This window comes from Heterodontus francisci, chromosome 2 (assembly GCF_036365525.1).
Source record: "Heterodontus francisci isolate sHetFra1 chromosome 2, sHetFra1.hap1, whole genome shotgun sequence".
Taxonomy (NCBI): domain Eukaryota; kingdom Metazoa; phylum Chordata; class Chondrichthyes; order Heterodontiformes; family Heterodontidae; genus Heterodontus; species Heterodontus francisci.
Window position 1 is genome coordinate 195,390,744 of NC_090372.1, and position 24,773 is coordinate 195,415,516.

At 44.1% G+C, this 24,773-nt stretch overlaps 1 protein-coding gene across 3 annotated transcripts in view; it reads left to right on the top strand.

Moving 5' to 3' along the window:
• The window catches only part of ptprn2 (protein tyrosine phosphatase receptor type N2), a 1,372,445-nt gene that overhangs the window by 1,305,195 nt on the left and 42,477 nt on the right, over positions 1-24,773 (top strand). For all 3 annotated transcript variants that reach the window (XR_010969405.1, XM_068015003.1, XM_068015004.1), the window contains one exon: positions 21,155-21,232. Coding sequence is in view for 2 of the 3 variants with exons in the window: in XM_068015003.1 (XP_067871104.1) it covers positions 21,155-21,232 (78 nt within the window). In the remaining variant the exon portion in view is untranslated. The remainder of the gene's footprint in view (positions 1-21,154; positions 21,233-24,773) is intronic.

Here is a 24,773-nt window from a genome sequence, read left to right on the forward strand (position 1 = left end):
GGGTGGATATGCAGGGGTCTAACTCTGCATTCTTAAAGGGAGGAGGGAGGGGTGATATACAGGGGTCTAACTGCATTCTTAAAGGGAGGAGGGAGGGGTGATATACAGGGGTCTAACTGCATTCTTAAAGGGAGGAGGGAGGGGGGATATACAGGGGTCTAACTGCATTATTAAAGGGAGGGGGGATATGCAGGGGTCTAACTCTGCATTCTTAAAGGGAGGAGGGAGGGTGGATATACAGGGGTCTAACTCTGCATTCTTAAAGGGAGGAGGGAGGGTGGATATACAGGGGTCTAACTCTGCATTCTTAAAGGGAGGAGGGAGGGTGGATATGCAGGGGTCTAACTCTGCATTCTTAAAGGGAGGAGGGAGGGTGGATATACAGGGGTCTAACTCTGCATTCTTAAAGGGAGGAGGGAGGGTGGATATACAGGGGTCTAACTCTGCATTCTTAAAGGGAGGAGGGAGGGTGGATATGCAGGGGTCTAACTCTGCATTCTTAAAGGGAGGAGGGAGGGGTGATATACAGGGGTCTAACTGCATTCTTAAAGGGAGGAGGGAGGGGTGATATACAGGGGTCTAACTGCATTCTTAAAGGGAGGAGGGAGGGGGGATATGCAGACGTCTAACTGCATTCTTAATGGGAGGAGGGAGGGTGGAAATACAGGGGTCTAACTGCATTCTTAAAGGGAGAGGGGATATGCAGGGGTCTAACTCTGCATTCTGGAAGGGAGGAGGGAGGGGGAATACACAGGGGTATAACTCTGCATTCTGGAATGGAGGGGGTATACACAGGGGTATAACTGCATTCTGGAATGGAGGGGGTATACACAGGGGTATAACTGCATTCTTAAAGGGAGAGGGGGTATGCAGGGGTCTTACTTTGCATTCTGAAAGGGAAGAGGGAGAGGATACACAGGGGTCTCACTCTACATACTGGAAGGGAGGGGGGAGGGGGATATGCAGGGGTCTAACTCTGCATTCTTAAAGGGTGGAGGGAGGGGGGATACGCAGGTGTCGCACCCTGCATTCTAAAAGGGAGGGGGTCTGGGATTACTGGAGGGAAAGCTGTACTGGCATGAAGGGAGGTACCGTGTACCATCCCTCCGTTAACAGTGTACGCTCTGTGTTTGTGAGGGGTCAATGGCACACTAGGCACCCTGTGTGTGGGGAGGGTGCTAGAAAGGGCAGGAGCATTAAGGTGTTATGGGGGCAATTGATTCAGCTGGTAGGATGGTGGGGGCAATTGATTCAGCTGGTAGGATCTTGATGTTGTCATGCTGTGCCACTCTGAGTGTTGGCCAAGATGGGCAATGCCATGGCACACCGCATGGCTGATCCAGGAAAGCAGCTGATGTACCCGTCAACACCAATCCATGCTCTGTTAGGAACCTTGGAATACATGCAGGGTTCAACTTTATTTATCGCATGGAAATCGGTATGGCTCATCCTACATTGTGTGAGCCTCTGCATGTCAGGATCTGTTTGCGCCAGAGGCAATAGGCAGGTGCGATCCACGTAGAGGCCCCCGGTCGTGAGCAGCAGCCCCCAAGAGGAGCACACCATTACGACTGCCGTGCATCTACAGGCCCCACATGACATGCCATCGGATGTCAGAGCACCAGTGTCAGAGGAGATTGCCCTCTCAGTCTAGGTGAAGCTGGTATGTGAACACCGCAGATGCTTGCAGCGAATCTGTGACCGCTTGTCAGGCAGCTGCCATGACACCTAGGTCTTGCAGTAGTCCCGCTGCCACCGCTAGTCACTGAAACGGCACTGATACAGTCATCAATGTACTGGAAAAAGAGTTGGGGGAGGGGGCCTAAGTAAAACTGGAACAAAGAATGTTTGACACATCCCACAAAAAGATAGACATAACTAGGACCCATGCAGGTCCCCTTTTATTTGAAAGAAGTGAGTGGAGTTGAAGGAGAAGTTGTACAATATGAGAACAAGTTCAGCCAGGCGGAGGAGGGTGGTGGTGAACGGGGACTGGTTGGGCCTCTGTTCAAGGAAGAAGCGGAGAGCCCTCAAACCGTCCTGGTGGGAGATGGAGAAGTAGAGAGATTGGACATCCATAGTGAAGAGGAGGCAGTTAGGGCCAGGAAACTGGAAATTGTCAAAATGACGTGGGACATCAGAAGAGTCACGTATGTAGGTGGGAAGAGACTGGACCAGGGGAGAAAAGATAGAATCCAAGATAGGAAGAAATAAATTCAATGGGGCAGGAGCAGGCTGAAACAATGGGTCTGACAGTCCTGTTTGTGAATTTTAGGAAGCAGGTAGAAGTGGGCTGTCTGGGGTTATGGGACTGTGAGGTTGGAAGCTGTAGAGGGAAGATCTCCGGAGGAGATGAGGTCAGTGACAGTCCTGGAGACAGTAGCTTGAGGTTTGGTGGAGGTGTCATGGTCCAGAGGGAGGTAGGAAGAGGTGTCTGAGAGTTGGCGTACAGCCTCTGCAAGATAGAAGTCAGTACACCAGACAACAACAGCACCACCCTTGTCAGCAGGTATGATCACAATGTCAAGGTTAGACCTGAGAGAACGGAGTGCGGCAAGTTCGGAGGGAGACAGGTTAGAGTGAGTGAGGGGAGCAGAGAAATTGAGACGGCCAATGTCTCACTGACAATTCACAATGAAAAGATCAAGAGCGGGTAAGAGGCCAGAGGGAGGGGTCCAGATGGAGGGAGAATGCTGGAGTTGGGTGAATGGGTCTGCTGGTCGGGGGGAGGACTCCTGGTCAAAGAAGTGAGCCCTGAGGCAAAGGCAACAGAAGAAGAACTCAATGTCATGCCGAGTGCAAAATTCATTGAAGTGTGGGCATAAGCGGATAAAACTGACTCCTTTGCTGAATACAGATCGTTCAGCGTCAGAAAGTGGAACGTCAGAGGGTATAGTGAATACACGGCAAGGGGTCCGATCAGAAGGGGTGGGGTCAGAGGGAAGTGAAGGGGAAGAAGGATCTGGAGGGGCATTAGTCCCCATCAGCTGCTGGAGCTTGCGTTCCTTAACACCTGAAAGAAAGAAAAAAAGTTTTATGTTAATGCATGGGATAAGACGAAGGATGAAATGAAACTGTGGAGTAGAACAGCTTTGTGATGAGGTGCTTCTGGAGAGATAGGTCCAGTGTGTCCATGTGGCAGCACATGGCACTGAGTGTGGATGCAGCAAGAACAGCAGTCCAAGAAACATTGTATTTCTCGGAGATACCTGTAATCCTGGGTGGATTCAAAACATGAAGGATGGAACTTCAGTTGGAATCCATGTGGAATATGTCAGAGGCGGAGACAGTCACTGAGGAAGGAGATGTGGCTGTAAAAACGAGTTTTGGTGGACATTTTGTCAAACACCAGGAGGGAAATAGAAAGCAATGAAGGTGAACAAGGTAAAAGAGACAAACAAAAATCCTGTCGGAGAGAAGAACAGAACTTCTTCAAGGAAGACATTCCTGGCAGTGAATTAAACCAGTTTAAACCAGGATTGTCCAACCTTTTAGGGTGGAAGGCCACATTACGATTTTTGCTTGGCACAGTGGGGCCGGTAAGCAAATTTCAAAAGATAAAGGCATTAAAAATTTATCTTACTAATAAAAATAACAACAAATGTGCATTTTTGCGAAGAAGCCTTAATTGAGAAGACTTACATTCTCGTCACTATATTGAAAACTGATTTAATGACATGCCTGGCATTATTCTTGCTTGCATAAGTAGTGAATCTCTGCCTGCGCACTTGATGTAGCGATGCAGAGTATTCTGCATAGATGTCTATCTTTCAGGAGAGACCTTGATCTCTCTCCCTACTATCCCCGCACACTGTGTGTGTGTGTCTCGTTCTCTCTCCCCCCTCCCTCCCCTCTAGGACTAGGGGGCACAGATTGAAAGTTTTGTGCAAAGGATGCAGAGGGAATATAAGGAAGCATTTTTTTACGTAGTGGATGGTAATGACCTGGAACTTGCTGCCCACAAGGGTGGTGACACTGGAGATGATCAATGACTTCAAGAGGAAGTTTGGATGGCCACCTGAGATAAATAGACTTAGGGTAGGGAGATCGAGTCAGGGAGTGGGACTGACTGCAAAGCTCTGCGGAGAGCCGGCATGGGCTCGATGGACAGAATGGCCTCCTTCTGTGCTTTAAGTAAATGACTCATTGACTCTCTCTCCCCTCTGTCTCTCTCTCTCTCCCTCCCCCTCTCTCCCCCTTCTCTCACACAGTTGCAGATAGTGGAACGTTCAGCAGATGGTTGGTCAGTTCCTTTGAAAAACATAACGCTGTCAGTTTCACAGCTAACAGCTGCTGACATCGGGAACAGCCGCTTCCCAACAGACTCGGGGTATTCCAGTGGGCTTTTTAAAAAAAAGTTGGGAAGCGGCTGTTCCCGATGTCAGCAGCTGTTAGCTGTGAAACTGACAGTGCGATGTTTTTAAAAAAGGCCACTCTGTAAGAAGAAGACATAGGGAAATTTCTCATCTCCATTCACGGTGAGGATGAGGAACGGCCCTGGGAACAGTTTACATCCATAGGCTGGGTGGAAACCTTTGGCGGTCCAGATCCTGGCCCGTGGGCCCTATGTTGGACAACCCTGATTTAAACCCTCCCAAACCGCACGAGTGAACCTCCGCGCGAGGACATTGGTCCCAGTCCCGTTGAGGTGCAACCCGTCCCTTTTGAGTAGGTGCTTTCTGCCCCAGAACTGGTCCTAACGCCCCAAGAATCTGAAGCCTTCCCTTCTGCACCAGGCCTCAAGCCAAACTTTCATCCTCCCTATCTTCATATTTTCACTCTTGCTGGCGCGTGGCTCCGGAGATTACTACCTTCGAGATCTTACTCTTCAACCTCCTCCCAAGCTTTGAAAATGTGACCGTAAGACCACAGTACCTGCCTTTGCTATGTAGTTGGTACCAACATGTACCAACTGTCTGGTTTTTTTTAAACATCCTTGCACCCACTAGTTACTGCACGCAAAATTGTTCTGCTCACACCCAAACATTCTTAAACTATTTTTCTACCTCAGCCTTTCCTTTGCCCCCATGGCTGCTGAAACCCTTGTTTTTGTTACTTGAAGGCTGCACTTCTCCACCGCCCTCCTCACCAGCTTCCCAAGGTTCACCCTAAATTGCTCAAACTCACCCGCATCCTGTCCTCCAGTGTCTCATTATTCTGCCATCTCTGACCTCCACTGCTTCCCCTTTCCCCAGTAGATTGAATTGAAAGTTATCATTGCTTTTAAAGGCCTTGTCCCTTAATTTTCAAACCTCCTCCAACCTTGTGTCCTAGCTCACAGCTCCTGGTCTATCACTTCTGTCTTTCTCCTCCCATGCTCATTAATGGCAGGTCCTACAGCAGTCTCTACTCTTGGTAACTCTTTCCACTCCCCCTCCCCACCTTAGTACCTCTCTCTCCACCGTCAAAGCTTCTCAACACCTACCTCCCTGATCATGCCTTCGTTCATTTCCCCCAAGTTGTTCTCCTATTTGCTTGATGTCTGTGAAGTGCCTTGGGACATTTACAACATTAAAGATTCTATATAAACGGAAGGTTTTGCCAATTTTCTTCTTCTTTCTCATCTCTTCTCCTAAAGACACTCTTGTTAGGGTTCTAAGGGAGCTAACACTAAGAGATACTTCCCGAAGTGGCAATTCTCCATGTCTAAATCCAGGCATCGAGTGTGACGGCCTGTTGACTCATGAGGGACATCACGGTCGAGCTTTGTTCAGCCCTCACACAAAAGTGTGCACACAAGCCACTATATAATTTCAGAGCATGACGGGCCCCCCATTTTAATTTTATTTTTAGTTATTTTTTTCTTTTTAATTTTTTTTGTATTTATTTTATCTTAGTTTGTTCAGTTTTCCTACCCACTTTTTTTCATGTTTGTGCTTGTGGCTGTTCAGTTTTCAGTCCATTAACACCCTATCTGTACTAATGCTTTGCCTTTCAACACACCATTAACATATTGTTTGCCTTTGCTCCATGACCTTCTGGTCGGTTATTCTCTGTGACCTTGTCCTATCTACACCTTCTCCTTTGTTATCTCTTGCCCCACCCCCGCTTTACTTGCTTAAAACCTTTCACATTTCTAATATTTGCTAGTTCTGATGAAGGGTCACTGACCTGACACATTAACTCTGCTTCTCTCTCCACAGATGCTGCCAGGCCTGCTGAGTATTTCCAGCATTTCTTGTTTTTATTTCAGATTTCCAGCATCTGCAGTATTTTGCTTTTATATATAATCGTATGGCTGGGGAAGCGGTTATAGTTCAATGTCGAGGTTAACAATCCATTCAACGGCTTCAGCTGATGCAGTATGAATGATTGTGATGCCACCAGGAATGGATCTCCCAATAGTTCAATATGTGCGTGACACTCTGACTTGGATGGCCACAGTCACAATTTGAGCTGGTCCTCATATTCCACTTGTGCGGCAAGTGGTCACATCTTCCCTGGCCCATCCTCAAATGATTGAGGGTTGTCCAGATTTTCCATGGGAGGTTGAAACCTGGGACTTCACCACTCGGGTCAGTTACCATGTTGCGGTTGGTGATGTTTACCGGGAGGTGCGCCGTTGAGAGGTGGGGCTATCGTTGGTTTGTCAGGTGTGGAGTGTGTTCCAGTAAGGGCTGTGAGATTTCAGGCGAGTGCATTGGGATTTTTTGAGTCCCTGTATCAATGGGAATGCTTCATTAGCTGTCAGTTGGTTCTGTTCTTTGAGGAGAATGTTTTCCCTGCGGACATCAGGAGCTTCAGTGTGTGCTCGCACAGGAAGCAATTCGATTTATGTTGGTCTCAGAATTCCAGAACGCTGAAACACAGGCCACTTAATAGGAATCATAATCGCTGATGATTGTGTTGTGTCTAGTACCATTCACAACTCCTCCGACACTGAAGCAGTCCATGTCCACAACAAGACCTGGACAACATTCAGGCTTGGGCTGATAAGTGGCAACTAACATTTGTGCCATACAAGTGCCAGGCAATAACCAACTTCAACAAGATAGAATCTAACCATCTCCCCCCTTCATATGGCATTACCATCACTGAATCCCCCACTATCAACATCCTGGGGGGGTTACCATTGACAAAAAACTGAACTGGAGCAGCCACATAAATACTGTAGCTACAACCACAGGTCAGAGACTGGGAATTCTGCAGTAAGTAACTCACCTCCTGTCTCCCCAATGTCTCCACGATCTGCAAGGCACAAGTCAGGAGTGTGATGGAATACTCTCCACTTGCATCGATGGGTGCAGCTCCAACAACCCTCAAGAAGCTCGACACCATCCAGGACAAAGTAGTCCACTTGTTCGGCACCCCATTCACAAAATTAAACATTCACTCCCTCCAGCACCGATACACAGTGGCAGCAACATGTACCAATATACAAGATGCACTGCAGCAACTCACCAAGGTTACTTCAACAGCACCTTCCAAACACACGACCTCTACCACCTAGAAGGACAAGGGCAGCAGGCAATTGGGAACATCACCACCTACAAGTTTCTTTCCAAACCACACACTATCCTGACTCGAACTATAATCGCCATTCCTTCACTGTCCCTGGGTCAACATCTTGAAAATCCTTCCCTAACAGCACTGTTGGTGTACCGAAACCACACAGACTGCAGCAGCACATTTTCAAGGGCAATTAGGGATGGACAATAAATACTAGCCTTGCCAGTGACGCCCACATCCCATGAACGAATTAAAAAAAAGTAACCCTGGGCAATTTTTCCCTGCCCTGTCCCTGGATTACTGAGGCCATTCATAGCACCCCAACTTAAGCAAACCAAGAAACCAACTGAGGGTAGGTTTCAGGTGTGACCTTTTAATACATTTGGCTCAGTGCTGCACAGGCCAGTTGGTGTCTGTACCCATTAAACCGTTCTGGAAGTCAGGGTTTTGAATCATAAGTTCTGTAATGGAAAATCCACTTCCGTTTCTCAGTCTACTGCACTTAAGTGTGTGCCAGATAATTTTGCAGAGTGAATCAGAAGATAACTGATAAGTAAATTGCAGAGCTAACCGGTCCCTAGTGTAGTCAGAGCCCATTGAGTCTAGCACTAACTTCTCTGAACTGTGAGTACAATCAACTGCTTTTATAGTGTGTCGTGGTCAAAGACTTATCAGAACACTGCTGATAAAGGAAATGCAGTATGAAATGTACACTATAATTTTAATCTGGTGATTACTAGTTCTTAAAATACAATCTGTGGTACCACTGAATTTCAAAAGTTCACAGTTTGGGTTGAACAGTTGCTTCTGTAGAATCGAGATGGTTGAGTAGAAAAAGAAAAGAAAGACTTAGAGTCATAGAGTCATACAGCACAGAAACAGGCTCTTCGACCCATCGTGTCTATGCCGGCCATCAAACACCTATCTATTCTAATCCCATTTTCAAGCACTTGGCCCGTAGCCTTGTATGCTATGGCATTTCAAGTGCTCATCTAAATACTTCTTAAATGTTGTGAGGGTTCCTGCCTCTACCACCTCTTCAGGCAGTGTGTTCAGATTCCAACCACCCTCTGGGTGAAAATTGTTTTCCTCAAATCCCCTCTAAACCTCCTACCCCTTAACTTAAATCTATGCCCCCTGGTTATTGACCCCTCCGCTAAGGGAAAAAGTTTCTTCCTATCTAATCTATTCATGCCCCTCATAATGTTGTATACCTCAATCATGTCCCCCCTTAGCCTTCTCTGCTCTAAGGAAAACAACCCTAGCCTTTTCAGTCTGTCTTTATAGCTGAAACGCTCCAGCCCAGGCAACATCCTGGTGAATCTCCTCTGCACCCTCTCCTGTGCAATCACATCCTTCCTGTAGTGTGGTGACCAGAACTGTGCACAGTACTCCACAGTTGCCTAACTAGCGTTTTATACAGCTTGCATTTATATAGCGCTTTTCATGACCACCGGACGTCTCAAAGTGCTTTACAGTGAATGAAGTAGTTTTGAAGTGTAGCTGCTGTTGTAATGTAGGAAACATCTATGATCACAGTATAGTCCTGTGATCAGATCAGGGCAAGGATTTAAAACCTTATAACTTTATTTGAGTGAGAAGCCTGACCAAATATGGAGGAAATAGAAATAAAAGATAAGAGCTCTGTGAATGTGAAATAAAAATGGAAAATGCAGTAAGTCCTTCAGCATCTGTACAGAGAAGGACAGATTAACCTTTCGTCAGAAGTCATCAAAGGCAGAGGGAATGGAGCCAAGGAAAAGTGGTGCTGCGTTAAGTAGGATAGGACCAAGCTGAAATCATAACAAGAGAATCCTTGCCTGTGCATTTTTGTGCAAAAGGTAGAGACAGCTAGTTCTGTTCAAGGGCCACACCCATCTCACTAACCTGTCTCCCTTTGAGGCACTGACTGTCCTGTGTGTTTCCAGCATTTTCTGTTTGATACTATGGTAGAGTCAGCACCTTCAAAATCGATCGTACATATTCAAGTGCCAGGAGCTTACTGACTGGAACTAAAGCCAGTGAAAGTGCCCGATTGAGCTGGAGGAGCATAAAACTCAGAGTGACAGCAAACAAGCCCTTTCAGTTTTCATGCACGTTAACGCAGATCTATAAGGCAATGTAAAACCAATCACACTGGACTGAAAAACAATTAATTACAATCTAAACTAAATGCTAAAAATACACAGCAGGTTAGTCCATACCTGAAGGAGAAAGATAGGCTAACGTTTCAGGTGGAATTTTCTTTTTGTCAGAATTGTTTTTGTAAACGACTGCCTTTTTAAAATTGTGTTAAAATATGCCTTTGCTGATTTTTTTAAAATCAAGTTGCATGGATATAGAATGAAGGATAAAGGCCTACCACATCCCTGTCTTTGTTGAACAATATGTTAGAAAACCACAAGCAGTATTTATTCAGCTAGATGCAAGTCGGGAAAGAAAGACTTGTAATTACAGCATCAGGAGAACCACTGCACGGAACAACATTGTGATAATTACATCTGTCGCATTTACACTCGATCATTATTAAAGTGTAGTGAAATCAGCCATTGGTGAATAATGGGTAATCTTTCCTGCTGAATAGAGGGGTGGTTTAAGTAAATCGGGAGCTATAGTCCTCAAGGGGAGACTGGCAGCAAGGAATTGTCAAGTGCATTAAAGGCTTAGTTTGCTTTTAAAAACTCGAATGCAGGTTCTGAAGTAAGATTAACATGCTACAATTTGTGTTTAAGTAGGATATGTTCAATAATGATCTTTCAGGCAGCAGATCAGAGCTGATTAAAGCAAAAAATTAACATTTTTAAAACATTAATTAATAAGCCAGATCGCCATATAATCTGGGCAACAATTTACATCTATCTTTGTTTAGCTCTCTTGTGAGATTCCTGGCAATTTTTTTACAAATATATCTCAATCAAAAGTGAGTTTATTTTGGCGTTTGGAGAATGCCATTGTTAAACTTATACTTTTGCATTTCAGTGTTTCGTAATTAATAATGTAATATGTTAGATTACTCAGGGGAAGGGTATTATGGAGCTTTCTGGCTGACTCATTAACATGCAGCTGGTTTGACAAAAATTGCTTTTTTATTTAGAACTGACTGACCTTCCTCTTTCATTTATTTCCTGCTAAAGTTGAATAAAATGTATTTGTATTTCTTTACACTCGTTTTGCCAATGCCTACTGACATCCAAATTTCTTGCCAATCTCATTAACATATGCCAGAAGGTAAGGATGGATGTAAACAGAGCCTGAGGAAAGTGCAGAACACCTTGTTTTAAGTATGAAAATTAAAGTTCCAAGCTATCTATCATTCACACACATTAGCCACAGCCCATTTAAGAACATACAGTCATAGAGGTTTTCCAGTTTTTAATGTGACTTGTACTGATGCCTTAAAAATGCATTCAAAGAAGCAGAAAACACAGAGCAGGTCTCAGTGAGGACTTTATTTTAATAAATCGCCCAAAAAAAAATCACAACAAAACACCAGCCAGATTGCTTTCCTTCCTGCTGCACATCAAATTCTGGGCTTAATTTTTACACCCACGTTAAACCAGCATAACAGCAGGAAATTCACGTGTATGACTATTTAGCCTGGGCATGGAGCTATTGTGATGAGAATAGATATGTTCAAGTGCAAGGATTGATAGACAGCCATAAAATGTTGAGGAACTTTGGGCTTATCATAATTACATGCATAACACACTTGCTTTCGAGTTTGTTCGATCCTTTACACCGAGTATTTATTTTACTCCTCGATTAAATGTATCCCTGCGCACAGATACATGGGAAATTACATCTCTGTATATAGTTAGCAATTAGAGTACTCTGAAAAGGGAGGAACATAAAGAGAGGATGCATATTCTTCTAACATCAAAAAGTCAAATGGTGATTCTCATCTCCTTTAAGTATTGTATGTAAAACTCATCACCACGCCTCCCTCTCCCCAATCTCTCACTTTACAGATGAAACAAATTGTTTAAGATTAATTTCAGACAATTATCTCAGGTCACATGATCCATTTCCTCTTCTAGTTCTTCTTGCACCCTTTTTTGCGCTTTTCCGGTTCCAATTTGCTTCTGCTTTAGGAAAATAAGTTGAAATCACTCTGTTTGACTGATGTCCAGGCAACAGTGTTGCTCCTCTTGCATTCATTCCTGGAAGCAAGCTATGTGCTGTGCGTTTTGCCCCAGATACGTTCAGTCCAACCTACTCACTAATTGTATAGAGGTGAGCCACTAAATGGAACAGCCATCCACATCAGTTTGACTTGCCTGTCATCATATTTTGACCTTGCCTGCATTTGATTGGCCTTGATTTAAAGTGGTCCCCATCTTTCATTCTGCCCTGTTAAGCAGGTTAATTTAACAAAAATAAAAGGCATGCAGCAGTGACTCATTATGTTAGCTGTTGTTCATTCCAAACTCTCTGATAACAAAACATTGTTTTATGCAATGTTTATCTTATTTCCCATTAATCCAAGAGTTTTTGATAGTCCAACCTAATTTCAATACATGACAGTAATTCTTTTCTTTACTGAAATCCTGGGTAAAAACCTCACAATTCTTGTAATAGTGAAAATGATGATTGGTTTTATGACTGTGCAGTCACTATGGTGAACGGAGAGCTGCAATCCAGCATGAATGAGTGCAACTGATTGCTGATTTATCTGATGGCATTTAGAAAGAAGTCTGGCTACACCTACATCATGGAAACTGCGAGATAATATCAAATTCATAAACGAGGAAGGCAGAGATAGCCAGAAAAAAAAATACACTGCCAACTACATTCCTCAAACCTGGAGAATCTTAATACAAGGCCTCTCTTTAATTATGCTGTGAAAAATTACAGCTCCGTACAAAAGACTGTCATTAGGAATGTGTTGCATGTTGCTAGACTGTTAGGAGAATGTGCAGCCTTCCTTTATGTTCCTTCCTTTATCTGCATGCTGTAATTGCTGGCTGTGTACCGTTCAAGTGACAACCGGATTGTACGAGGAGTTTGTGACTTCTCTTTGTGTATGTTCCAGAGATTTATACTGGAAATTCCTTGTGTGACAGTCAGAACTTTTAGCCAAGTCATAATTGCCATTATCAGCTTGATGAATTTTACATGGCCTGGATAGCAGTAGGATAATGAAATGCACAACAGAATATAGAAAGCATATGAAGATTGTAGAATAGAGTCTTTTATAAAAAGCTTTTCTGGATATATGAAAAAAGCACAAAAAACGTAATTATTCATCTTGGTTAAAGAATCAGAACACATTTTCCTTAGTAATGCTTGAAGCTTACAGTTAGCAGGCAAATCTAAAAAGTAAGAAAATTCATCTGATTACTTCATCAGTTTGGAAAACTGTTAAAATATGAACTTATATTAAGGACCAATGTCTGACCCTTGAAATCAGACTGAATTCTTAGAAATGGCTCCTATTTGTTTCTATTTCTAATACATCCTTTTGCAGCATTAGGTGGAGGTTAACTCTACGACTGGAGTTTTTTTTAATGCCACAAACTGAGTGTGGATGCCACATCGGCCAAACCTGATAACATCTGTCCATAAAGGTTTAATGGTTCACCATTTTGACACCAATACTGCAAGCTTATTGTCAAATGTTCTGCACTTGACTGTTGGAAAATTCACAGTGCAGTGAATATAATAGTCATGGTGTCAAAAAGAAAAAATAATTTTTGGGATTAATTACAATAATTTACTTCTGCTCCCCAGATATAGAATGTGATGAAAATGATAACACACAGAGTCTTTAGTTCAACACCCAGCCTGTCATACAGCTGTGCCAAATGCATTTGTTTGCACTTCTAAGTCAGCAACAACAATTTATATTTGTATGGAACCTTCAATGTAATAAAATGTCCCAAGGCTCTTCACAGAAGCATTATTAAACAAAATATGGCACCAGATCACATAGGGCAACATTAGGACAGATGGCCAAAAGCTCGCTGTTAGAGGTACACAAGAACATAAGAAATAGCAGCAGAAGTAGACCATATGGCCCATCGAGCTTGCTCTGCTGTTCAATACGATCATGGCTGATCTTCGGCTTCAATTCCACTTTCCTGCCCTCTCCCCATATCCTTTGATTTCCTGTGAGGCCAAAAATCTATCTATCCCAGCCTAAACCATGTAGTTTTTAGGAATGTCTCAAAGGAGGAAGGTGAGGTAGAGAGGTGGAGAGGTTTAGCAAGGGAATTCCAGAGCTTAGGGCCCAGGCAGCTGAAGACACGGCCACCAATGGTGGAGCAATTGAAATTGGGGATGGTCAAGAAGCCAGAATTAGAGGGGTGCAGAGATCTCGGAGGGTTGGAGGGCTGGAGGAGATTTCAGAGAAAGGGAGGGGTGAGGCCACGGAGGGATTTGAAGACAAGAATGAGAATTTTCAAATTAAGTTGTTGCTTAACCAGGAACCAGTGTAGATGAAAGGCCATCAACCTGAAACTTTGTTTCTCTCTCCACAGATGCAGCCTGACCTACTGTGTATTTCCAGCATTTTCTGTTTTTATTTCAGATTTCCAGCATCTGCAGTATTTTGCTGTTGCCAGTGTAGATGAGTGAACTCAGGGGTGATGGGAAAATGGGATTTGGTGGGAGTGATGACACAGGCAGCAGTGTTTTGGATGACCTCAAGTTTATGGTGGGTAGAAGGTGGGAGATTGACCAGGAGAGCATTGGAATAGTCCAGTCTTGAGGTAACAAAGGCATGGATGACGGTTTCAGCAGCAGATGAGTTAAGACGCAGGCGGAGCCAAGTAATGCTACAGAGATGGAAATAGGCAGTCTTAGTAATGGGGCAGACATGAGGTTCAAACCTCATCTTGGGGTTAAATATGACACCAAGGGGTTGCAAGCTGTCTGGTTCAGCTTCAGACTGCTGCCAGGGAGAGGAATGGAGTCAGTGGCAAGAGAACGGAGTTTATGGCAGGGACCGAAGACAATAATTTTGGTCTTCCCAATAATTAATAGGAGAAAATTTCTGCTCACCCAGTACTGGATGTCGGACAAGCAGTCTGATAATTTAGAGACAGTGGAGGAGTTAAGAGATGGTGGTGAGGTAGAGCTGGGTGTCGTCAGGGTACGTGTGGAAACTGATGTGTTTTAGGACAAAGTGAAGACATTGGCCAGGAATTTCCTCAGAGCTTCTCCCTCTCCAACATGGTATAGGAACATAGGAGCAGGAGTAGGCCATTCAACCCATCAAACCTGCCCCACCATTCAATATGATCATGGCCGATCACCCACTTCACTGCCTTTTCCCCACACTATCCTCACATCCCTTTATGTCAATGGTATTTAGAAATCTGTCAATCTCTGTTTTAAACATACTCAACGACTGAACTTCCACAGCCCTCTGGAGTAGAGAATTCCAAAGATTCACAACCCTCTGAGTAATTAAATTTCTCCTTATCTCTGTCCTAAGTGGCTTCTCCCTTATTTTGAAATTGTGTCCCCTGGTTCTAGACTCCCCAACCAGAGAAAATATCTTACCTGCATCTACTCTGTCTGTCCCTTTAAGTATTTTGTCGGTTTCAATGAGATCACCTCTCATTCTTCAAAACTCTGGAGAATGCAGGTCCAGTTTCCCCAATCTCTCTTCATAGGGCAGTCCCGCCATCCGAGGAACAAGTCTGGTGAATCTTCGTTGCACTCCCTGTATGGCAATAATATCCTTCCTTAGGTAAGGGGACCAAAACTGCACACAGCACTCCAAGTGCAGTCTAACCAAGGTTCTATAAAATTGAAGCAAGACTTCACTACTCCTGTACTCAAATCCTCTTGCGATAAAGGCTAACATACCATTAGCCTTCTTAATTGCTTGCTGCACCAGCATGTTAGCTTTCTGTGACTTATTGACAAGGACACCCAGGTCCCTTTGCACATCTACACTTTCTACTCTCTTACCATTTAAGAAATACTCTGCACATCTGTTCCTCATACCAAAGTGGATAACCTCACATCTTTCCACATTATATTCCATCTGCCATGTTCTTGCCCACTCACTCAGTCTGTCCAAATCCCTTTGAAGCTGCTTTGCATCTTTCTCACCACACACTTTTCCACCTAGTTTTGTGTCATCTGCGAACTTGGAAATATTACATTTGGTCCCCACATCCAAATTATTGATATATATTGTGAACAGCTGGGGCCCAAGTACTGATCCTTGCGGTACCCCACTAATCGAAGTCTGCCAATGCGAGAATGACCCATTTATTCCTACTCTCTGTTTTCTGCCTATTAACCAATCATTAATCCATGTCATTATATTACCTCCTCCTATCCCATGTGCTTTAATTTTGCTAACCAACCTGCTGTGGGGGACTTTATCAAAAGCCTTCTGAAAATCCAAGTATACTACATCCAATGACTCCCCTTTATCAATTCTGTTAATAACATCCTCAAAAAACTCCGAACAGGTTTGTCAAACATAATTTCCCATTCATAAATCTATGTTGACTATGTCCAATCAGATGATTATTATCCAAGTGTCCATTTATCACATCCTTTAGAATAGATTCTAGCATTTCCCTAATGATTGATGTAAGGCTAACAGGTCTGTAATTCCCTGTTTTCTCTCTCCCTCCCTTCTTAAATAGTGGGGTGACATTTGCTACCTTCCAATTTGCAGGAACCATTCCAGAATCTATAGAATTTTGGAAGATGATCACCAATGCATCCACTATTTCCATAGCTACCTCTTTCAACACTCTGGGATGTAGAATATCAGGTCCTGGGGACTTCTCAACCTTCAGCCCCATTAATTTCTCCAATACAACCTACTTACTAATACTAATTTTCTTCAATTCCTCATTCTCCCTAATCCCTTGGATCTCTAATTCTGGGAGATTTCTTGTCTCTTCCTCAGTGAAGACAGACACAAAGTAATCATTCAGCTTCTCTGCCAGTTCTCTATTCCCATTATAAATTCTGCTGACTCTGCCTGTAATGGACCCACATTTGTCTTCGCCAATCATTTCCTTTATACGTACCAAAGAAGCTTTTACAGTCTGTTTTTATGGTTTTTGCTAGTTTATATTCCTATTCTATTCTCCCTTTCTTTATCAGTTCTTTGTCCTCCTTTGCTGTATTCTAAAATCCTCCCAATCCTCAGGTTTACTACTATTTCTGGCAACTTTATCGGCCTTTTTTAATTTTATAAATCCTTAACTTCCTTTGTTATCGATGATTGGCTGCCTTCACTTTTGAGGTTTTTGTGTCTTGACGGAATGTATAGTTGCTGTAAACTATGTAATATTTCTTTAAAGACTATCCATTGCCTATGTACTGTCATATCTTTTAATGTATTTTCCCAATCCACCTCAACCAATTTGCCCCTCATACCTTCATAATTTCCTTTGTTCAAATTTAACACCCTGGCTTCAGATTGAACTACCTCACTTTCAAACATAATGTAAAATTCTATCATATTATGGTCAATCACCCCAAAAAGATTATTAAATAGCTCTTTCTCATTACATAATGTTATATCTAAAATAGTCTGTTCTCTAGTCGGTTGCTCAACATACTGCTCTAGAAAACCATCCCTAATGTACTCCAGAAACTCGTCCTCCACAGCATTAGGGCTCATTAGGTTTACCCAGTCTATAGGAAATTGAAGTCACCCATGATTACTGTATTACCCATGCCACATACTTCCCTAATCTCCTGATTAATACCATGCCCCACACTACAACTACTGTTTGGTGGCCTATAAACAACTCCTACCAATGTTTGCTGCCCCTTGCTATTTCTTAGCTCCACCCAAACAGATTCCACATTTTGTTCTTCCGATCTGCAATCCTCCCTTACTAATGTACTGATCCCATCCCTTATTATCAGTGCAACACCACCTCCTTTTCCTTTTTGCCTGTCCTTCCTAAATGCCCAATATCCTTGAATATTCAATATCTTGACCAGACGTTCAGCATAAGCCTTGTCCCTGGGGATAAATGAGGTTACAGTGGCAGAGCAGCAGAGGTCCTGAGGACATTCACCCTGCACGCCTTCAGGGTTCCTGCTCTTCCCAAGTGCAGAGGAAAGGATGTCGGAGAAATGATCCTGGATACATTGATCTGATCTTTGACATTGATGGGATGAACTCGAGCACCAAAAAGGCGAGAATTATGTTATTACAATGAAATTCCGTTTTACCCTTAAATTTTGGCATTATTAAAAAATGTTTTAATATCTAGAATTTAAAAAGCAGTAACCTCATTTAGTTTGCTTTCCTCCATATGATTTTGTTTCTGGTACTAGAATGGATTTTCAATATGATGCATTTGTCATTAACTGGTTTTATTGTTCAGCTACTGGCTAGGATGGAAATGGGCCCTTTTGAAATAAATCACTCTGAGACAATAGGTCAAGTTAGCAAGATCTCATACTCAGGACAGCATGGAAATTCCTTCCAGTGCATATCCTCCACTCTACAGTGTCAGACTTGCTGATCAAATCAATGTAAAATTGTCTCGCGATTGTTCTGCCATCAGGAGCACAACAGAAAGACTCAACATGGCAATTGAGATCAAAATGCATTATATTTTCCTCCAGTTACTAACTTCAGTGAAAAAGTTGCAATATTAAGTGATTTATTCACATCTTATAATCATATCATTATCACCAAAATTAATAACCCTCTAGCTCTTTAAACGTACATTTTCATGTATGAATTTTCACATGGAGAAGCAGAGAGTGCAGAATCCTTCACTGCTACTGTTTTCACTATGACTAAAACCCATTAAATCACATATTTAATGTGGAGTATTGTGTCACAGGCCGATCGTGTTAGTAGAAGAACCACAATTTCGTCACCCATTGTTCGTATTTGTGAGTTATGCACAATCAATTACTGACATGCTGCTATCTCTTATTAAAGTGTTATATTAGTATTGTACCTTATGTTGAAGCAGATGTGTCGGTCCATCGAATTGATAATGGCATGGCCTTGAAAAATTCTTTAAAGTATTCTACTTCTTGTATCAAAAGATTTTGGATATCTGTGCAGCTTAGTCACATATTGGCTGCATCAAAAATAGGTCCGAGTAGGTCTCCTTCCAATTTCTAGAAGTACAGTTTTGTTCTTTATTTCAATGATTTGAGCCCTCCCATAGTGAACAGCATACAAAAATATCAGCTGTGTAAATAATTGTTGGCATCGCTATTGGGAGTAATCCTCCGTGTGAGGTGGGGAATCTGAGGTAGTGCCCCCTTTCCACGAGAAAAGGTTTGGCTATGAATGTTTTTGTTTTTGTGCCTTAGACAGCCTCTGCTAATGTTTTAAGGATCCAACAAACAGAAAATTGGGGATTTGTAATACACAGTATTTACATGGGAGTTGGAGGCGTATGACATGTGAAGGGAGGAGGATTACAATAGGCTCTAGAACATTCATACATATGGATATATATATTTTAAATGTGACAAAACTGCTGCAGTAAATAAATGAGAAATGTCACTCGCAGTAGTGTAGGTGAAGTTGACCTCCCCTGTAGGCAAGAGCTCAGATTATTGCATCCAGATTGCAACCCTGAAAGTCCATCTTGCGGTAATGTGACTCTAGTTGTGTGACGGTTCAATGATTGATAAATAATCCTATCAATAATGCTGAAAAGAATCCTGACTCAGTCCTCTAATACTGCTGCATATTTCTTTGAATCTTGCAACCCTTAGGACTACGTTCGAACTGCTTTTCCCATGTGCCCTGGTTCTTAAATATGCATCCTGTTCAATTTTTTGATCTGCATCGCTATTTCATTACTAATTACTGGACTCTAACCCTCTTAGAATTTTTCTTTGCTTACAATGAATAAGAAAAAAGGATTTGTATTGCAGCTTGAAAGTTTGACTGAACACATTTATGAATAGGGAAATTCTGTTAAAACCAACAAGCCTACCCTTGTCCACCTTGGCTCAGTGGGCAGCACTATCACCTCGGCATTAGAAAAGTTTTGGTTTAAGACCTTCTGCAGAGACCTGAGTGCAAAATGTAGGCTGATGCACTGGTGCAGTACTGAGGGAGCACTGCACTGTCGAAGGTGCCATCTTTCGGATGAGATGTGAGATCAAGTTCCCATCTATCTTCTCAGGTGGGCGTAAACAATCTCATTCGTATTTCGAAGAAGGGGAGGGAAGTTCTGCTCGGTGTCCTGGTCAATATTTCCCCCTCAATCAAGACTTAAAAACACATGCTCTGGTCATTATCACATTGCTGTTTGTGGGAGCTTGCTGTGCACAACTTGGCTGCCGCATTTCTTACATTACAACAGTGACTGCACTTCAAAAATACTGAGTTGACTGCAGAGTGCTTTGGGATGTCCTGGTGTCTTGGAAGGCACTATATAAATGGAAGTAATTTCTCTTTTGCTACACATGTCTGTAAATTCTTATTCCTAACATTCTCATATTATAGAGTCATAGAGTCGTACAGCATAGAAACAGGCCCTTCGGCCCACCGCGTCCATGCCGACCATAATTCCTGTCTATACTAATCCCACCTGCCTGCATTAATTCCATATCCCTCAATGCCTTGCTCATTCAAGTACCTGTCCACATGCCTCTTAAATGTTGCTACTGTTCCTGCCTCCACCACCTCCTCAGGCAGCTCATTCCAGATACCTGCTACTCTTTGTGTGAAAAATTTACCCCTTTGATCCCCTTTAAACCTCCTCCCTCTCGCCTTAAATCTATGCCCTCTAGTTTTAGTCACCCCTACCATGGGAAACAGACTCTAGCTATCTACCCTATCTCTGCCTCTCATAATTTTATATACCTCTATCATGTCCCCTCTCAGCCTCCTTCGCCCCAGGGAAAACAGACCCAGCCTATCCAATCTCTCTTTATTACTCAAGCCCTCCAAACCAGGCAACATCCTTGTGAATCTTTTCTGCACCCTCTCTAGCTTAATCACATCTTTCCTGTAGTGTGGCGACCAGAACTGCACACAGTACTCCAAATGCGGCCTAACCAATGTTATGTACAACTGTAACATGACGTCCCAACTCTTGTACTCAGTGCCTTGGCTGATGAAGGCAAGCATGCCATACGCCTTCTTCACCACCCTATCTACCTGTGTTGCCACTTTCAGGGAACTATGTACTTGCACCTCAAGTTCTCTCTGCTCAACAACACTCCCCAGGGCCCTGCCATTCACTGTATATGTCCTGCCCTGGTTTAACTTCCCAAAATGCATCACTTCACACTTACCTGCGTTAAATTCCATTTGCCACTCCCTTGCCCACTTTCCCAGTTGATCTATATCCTGTTGTAACTTTAGACAACCTTCTTCACTGTCCATTATACCACCAATTTTGGTGTCATCTGCAAACTTACTAATCATGCCCCTTACATTCACATCCAAGCCATTAATATATATGACAAACAGCAGAGGGCCCAGCACCGATCCCTGCGGCACACCACTGGTCACCGGCCTCCAATTTGAACAACAACCCTCCACTACCACCCTCTGCCTCCGATCACCAAACCAATTTTGTATCCAAACTTTATTTAACTTTATTTTTTGGTGTTGAACCCAACCGCCACATTAGTGATTAATGTGCCTGTGAACGTGATTGTGAACTGCAGAATTGAATGTACTGAAGTAAAATGAATCATATTGTGATGATGAATCACACTGATACCAAGTACATAGACCTCCAGGGTAACCCCATACCTCTAATTTCTCTCCATCTAGATGGACCATGACCCCAGGAACCCTGCGTACATTGCTGCTCAAGGCCCACTTCCTGCCACAGTCGCAGATTTCTGGCAGGTAAGAGATCAGCCCAAGCATTATTTATATTTCGAGATAAAATTTGGAAGAGCTGCAGGAATGGGAACTTGATAAAAATGCTGCAATAATAGAGAGCAGTTCTATCTGATAGTTTGCATCGGTTATAATTTCATTTACGATCATTGAACAGTTCTTAATCTGCCGTTCGATTTCAAGATAAAATAGGAAGCATCTGTGAAATTTTTTCTCTGCAATGAACTTTTCTTTTTGTATAGTTTTTGGTGGGATGTGGCTGTTGTTAACTAGGCCAACATTTATTGCCCTTGAACTGAGTGGCTTGCTAGGTCATTTCAGAGTCAACCACATTGCTGCGGGTGTCAGAAGTCACATGTAGGCTAGAGCAGGTAAGGACAGCAGATTTCCTTCCCTAAAGGGCATTAGTGAACCAGATGGGTTTTTACAACAATTGACAATAGTTTCTTGGTCACCATTAGACTCAGTTTTAATTCTAGATTTTATTAATTGAATTCAGATTCCACCATCTGCTCTGGTCGGATTTGAACCCATGTCCCCAGAACATTAGCCTTGGTGCTGGATTACTACTCCAGTGACATGACCACTATGCCACTGCCTCCCCAGCTGGTAGGAGCTCAACATCCTCTAGATGTGGCAGAAGGGTGAAGAAGAGAGAGAAAGGGAGGTACCCTCCAGAAAGAGCACACAGGTCGAGGCTCAACTACCTGCAGATGTCCAAGAGGCAGCATCAACAAAGACTCTGTCTGTCCAGCAAGGCCGGCACTGACCTGTGTGCCGTGATGCATAATATACTGTGCCCCAGGGGACTGGGTGGCAGTCCAATGCCAAAGGCACCGAAGGTCACTGTGGCGCTAAACTTCGACACCACCAGATCATTCCAGGGATTCACAGGAGACATTTGTGGAATCTCGCAGTCCGCAGCACATCAGTGCATCAAGGAGGTCACCAATGCCCTGTTCAGGAGGGCTGGAGATTATTTGTGCTTCCGCATGGATCCCAACTCAGAAGCTGAGAGGACCATTGGTTTCGGGGCCATTGCTGGATTCCCTAGCTGCAGGGGATCATTGACTGCATGCATGCAGCCATCAAGGCTCCTGAGCACCAGCCAGCAGCCATCATCAACAGGAAGGGCCTCATGCCCTCCGTGTACAACTGGTGTGCGACCACCGTAAATGGATCCTGCAGGTCTGCACTCCCTTCCCGGGAAGTTGCCACATGCCTACATTTTGAGACAGTCACGGGCCAGAACTTTTCTGGCCTCCCCGCAGCCTTCAGGGTTGGATCCTTGGAGACAACGGCTACCCACTGCGGACATGGCTGCTGACGTCCGTGAGGAACCCTCACATAGATGCAGAGGAGAGGTACAATGCCTGCCATGAGACAACACGAGGTACCATTGGTCTTCTGAAGATCAGATTCAGGTGCCTAGATCGGACCAAGGGAGCCCTTCAGTACGCCCCAGCAAGGGTCTCCCATGTCACCGTGGTTTGCTGTGTACTGCACAACCTTGCCCTGCAGAGGGAGGAGCCAATGAACAATGAGGAAACCCCTCCGGTGTTTTTAGATGTAAGTTTCAGGAGGCAGGATCCCTGTCTCTTTAAAGACGGGGATCCCACTTCCATGAGCTGCTGGCCAATTAGAGGGCTGGCAGCTCATCATTATTGGCAGTGGCACTGGGAGCAGTGGCCACTGCCGGTGCTGCAGAGGCCTCGGACCCAGGCCCAGCACTAGAACCCCAGACAAGAGGTAGGTGAGGCAGGGTCGCCAGGGCCAGTCAGAAGTCCCTGCTGAAGGTGGGGGGGGCTCTGGGGCGTGGTTTTGCAGTCCAGAGGGATGGGGTCCTGGGGGTGAAGTGGCTCCCGGTGGGGGTGCTCTATGGGCCACAAATTGCCCACGGAGGAAGGAATCCCCCCCAAGCCCACAGGGAGGGCACCTCATTTTACAAAGCGCCTTCTCCACGTGGCAGAGCCCCCCACTCCTCCCACCACTGGTTAGATCTGAGCAGCAGCAGGAAGAGGCCCTTAACTGACCATTAATAGGCCACTTAAGGGCTTCAATTTGGCTCTGGATGGGAAGGCCATTGTCGGCCTATTCTGCCCCTGGGAGACGGGCCCTCCGCCCCACCACCTCTTCCCAGCCACCTGTCGCCCCCGACTCCAATCCTGCTTCGGGGGAGCCCGTAAAATCCAGCCCGTACACTTTCAACAACAATTTAGATAACGCTTTAATGTAATTAAATGTCCCAAGGGACTTCACAGAGGCATTTTAAAACAAACCACCGAGTCACAAAAGGAGATATTAGGGCAGATGACTAAAAGCTTTGTCAAGGAGGTAGGTTTTAAGGAGTTGCTTAAAGGAGGAGTATTCATACTATTGCTGAGATCACCTATTTCCATCTCCGTGACATCACCCCATTCACCCCTTTCTCAGTTCATCTGCTGCTGAAACTCTCATTCATGCCTCATCACCTCTAGACTTGACTATTCCAACACAATCCTGGCTGGTTTCCCACATTCTACTTTCCGTAAACTTGAGGTCATCCAAAACGCTGCTGCTTAACTCGCACCATGTCCCGTTCATCTATTACCCCTGTGCTCGCTGACCTATATTGGCTCTCTGCCCTCCCCACAAAAGCTTCCAGTCTAACTCCACTCCCTTCCCCCACACCTTTGGTTCAATTGATTTTAAAATTCTCATCCTTGTTTTCAAATCCCTCCACAGTTGCGCCCTTCTCTATCTCTGTAATCTCCTCCAGCCCCATAGCCCTCCAAGATATCTGCACTCATCTAATTCTGGCCTCTTGTGCATCCCTAATTTTAGTCACTCCACCATTGATGGTCGTGGCTTCAGTTGCCTCAGCCCCAAGCTCTGGAATACCCTCCCTACACCTCTCCGCCTCTCCATCTGGCTTTCCTTCTTTAAGAGACTACTTAGAACCAACCACTTTGACTAAGCTTTTGGTCATCTGACCTAACATCTTCTTTATGGCTCGGTGTCACATTTTGTTTTATAGTGCCCCTGTAAAGTGCCTTGGGATGTTTTATTATGTTAAAGGGACTAAATAAATATAAGTTATTGTTGTTGTTGTTGAAAGTGAGCTAGAGAGTAGCAGAGGTTTAGGGAGGGAGTTCCAGAGCTTGGGGCCAGCTTGCGGAATCTACTAGTTCTACAGCATATCCCTCCGCTACCATCCACCACACCCTCCAGGACCTCTGCCCTCCCTCTAACTGAAGCAACAAATTATAATCTTGCACTAACATTATCAAACATTTCCCCCCACAACTTCCCCACCCCCAACTTCATGGCGCTTGAATCCTATCCTCACTAATTTTCTCTTTTCTAATACTTAACCAATCGGGAAGATAATTATGTGATCCTCTGCCTTCGGTGCAGAACATTCTGATTCCCCTTCCCTGACTGCCGAGCAGGATTCTGTGGCTTGATCTTCAACATTGTTCCCCCTTCATTGTGCAGCATCTTGATCCTGGCCCTCTACTTTATGAAGAGCAGTCTGGCTTCTTCACTGAGCATTTTTGGGCCTTTC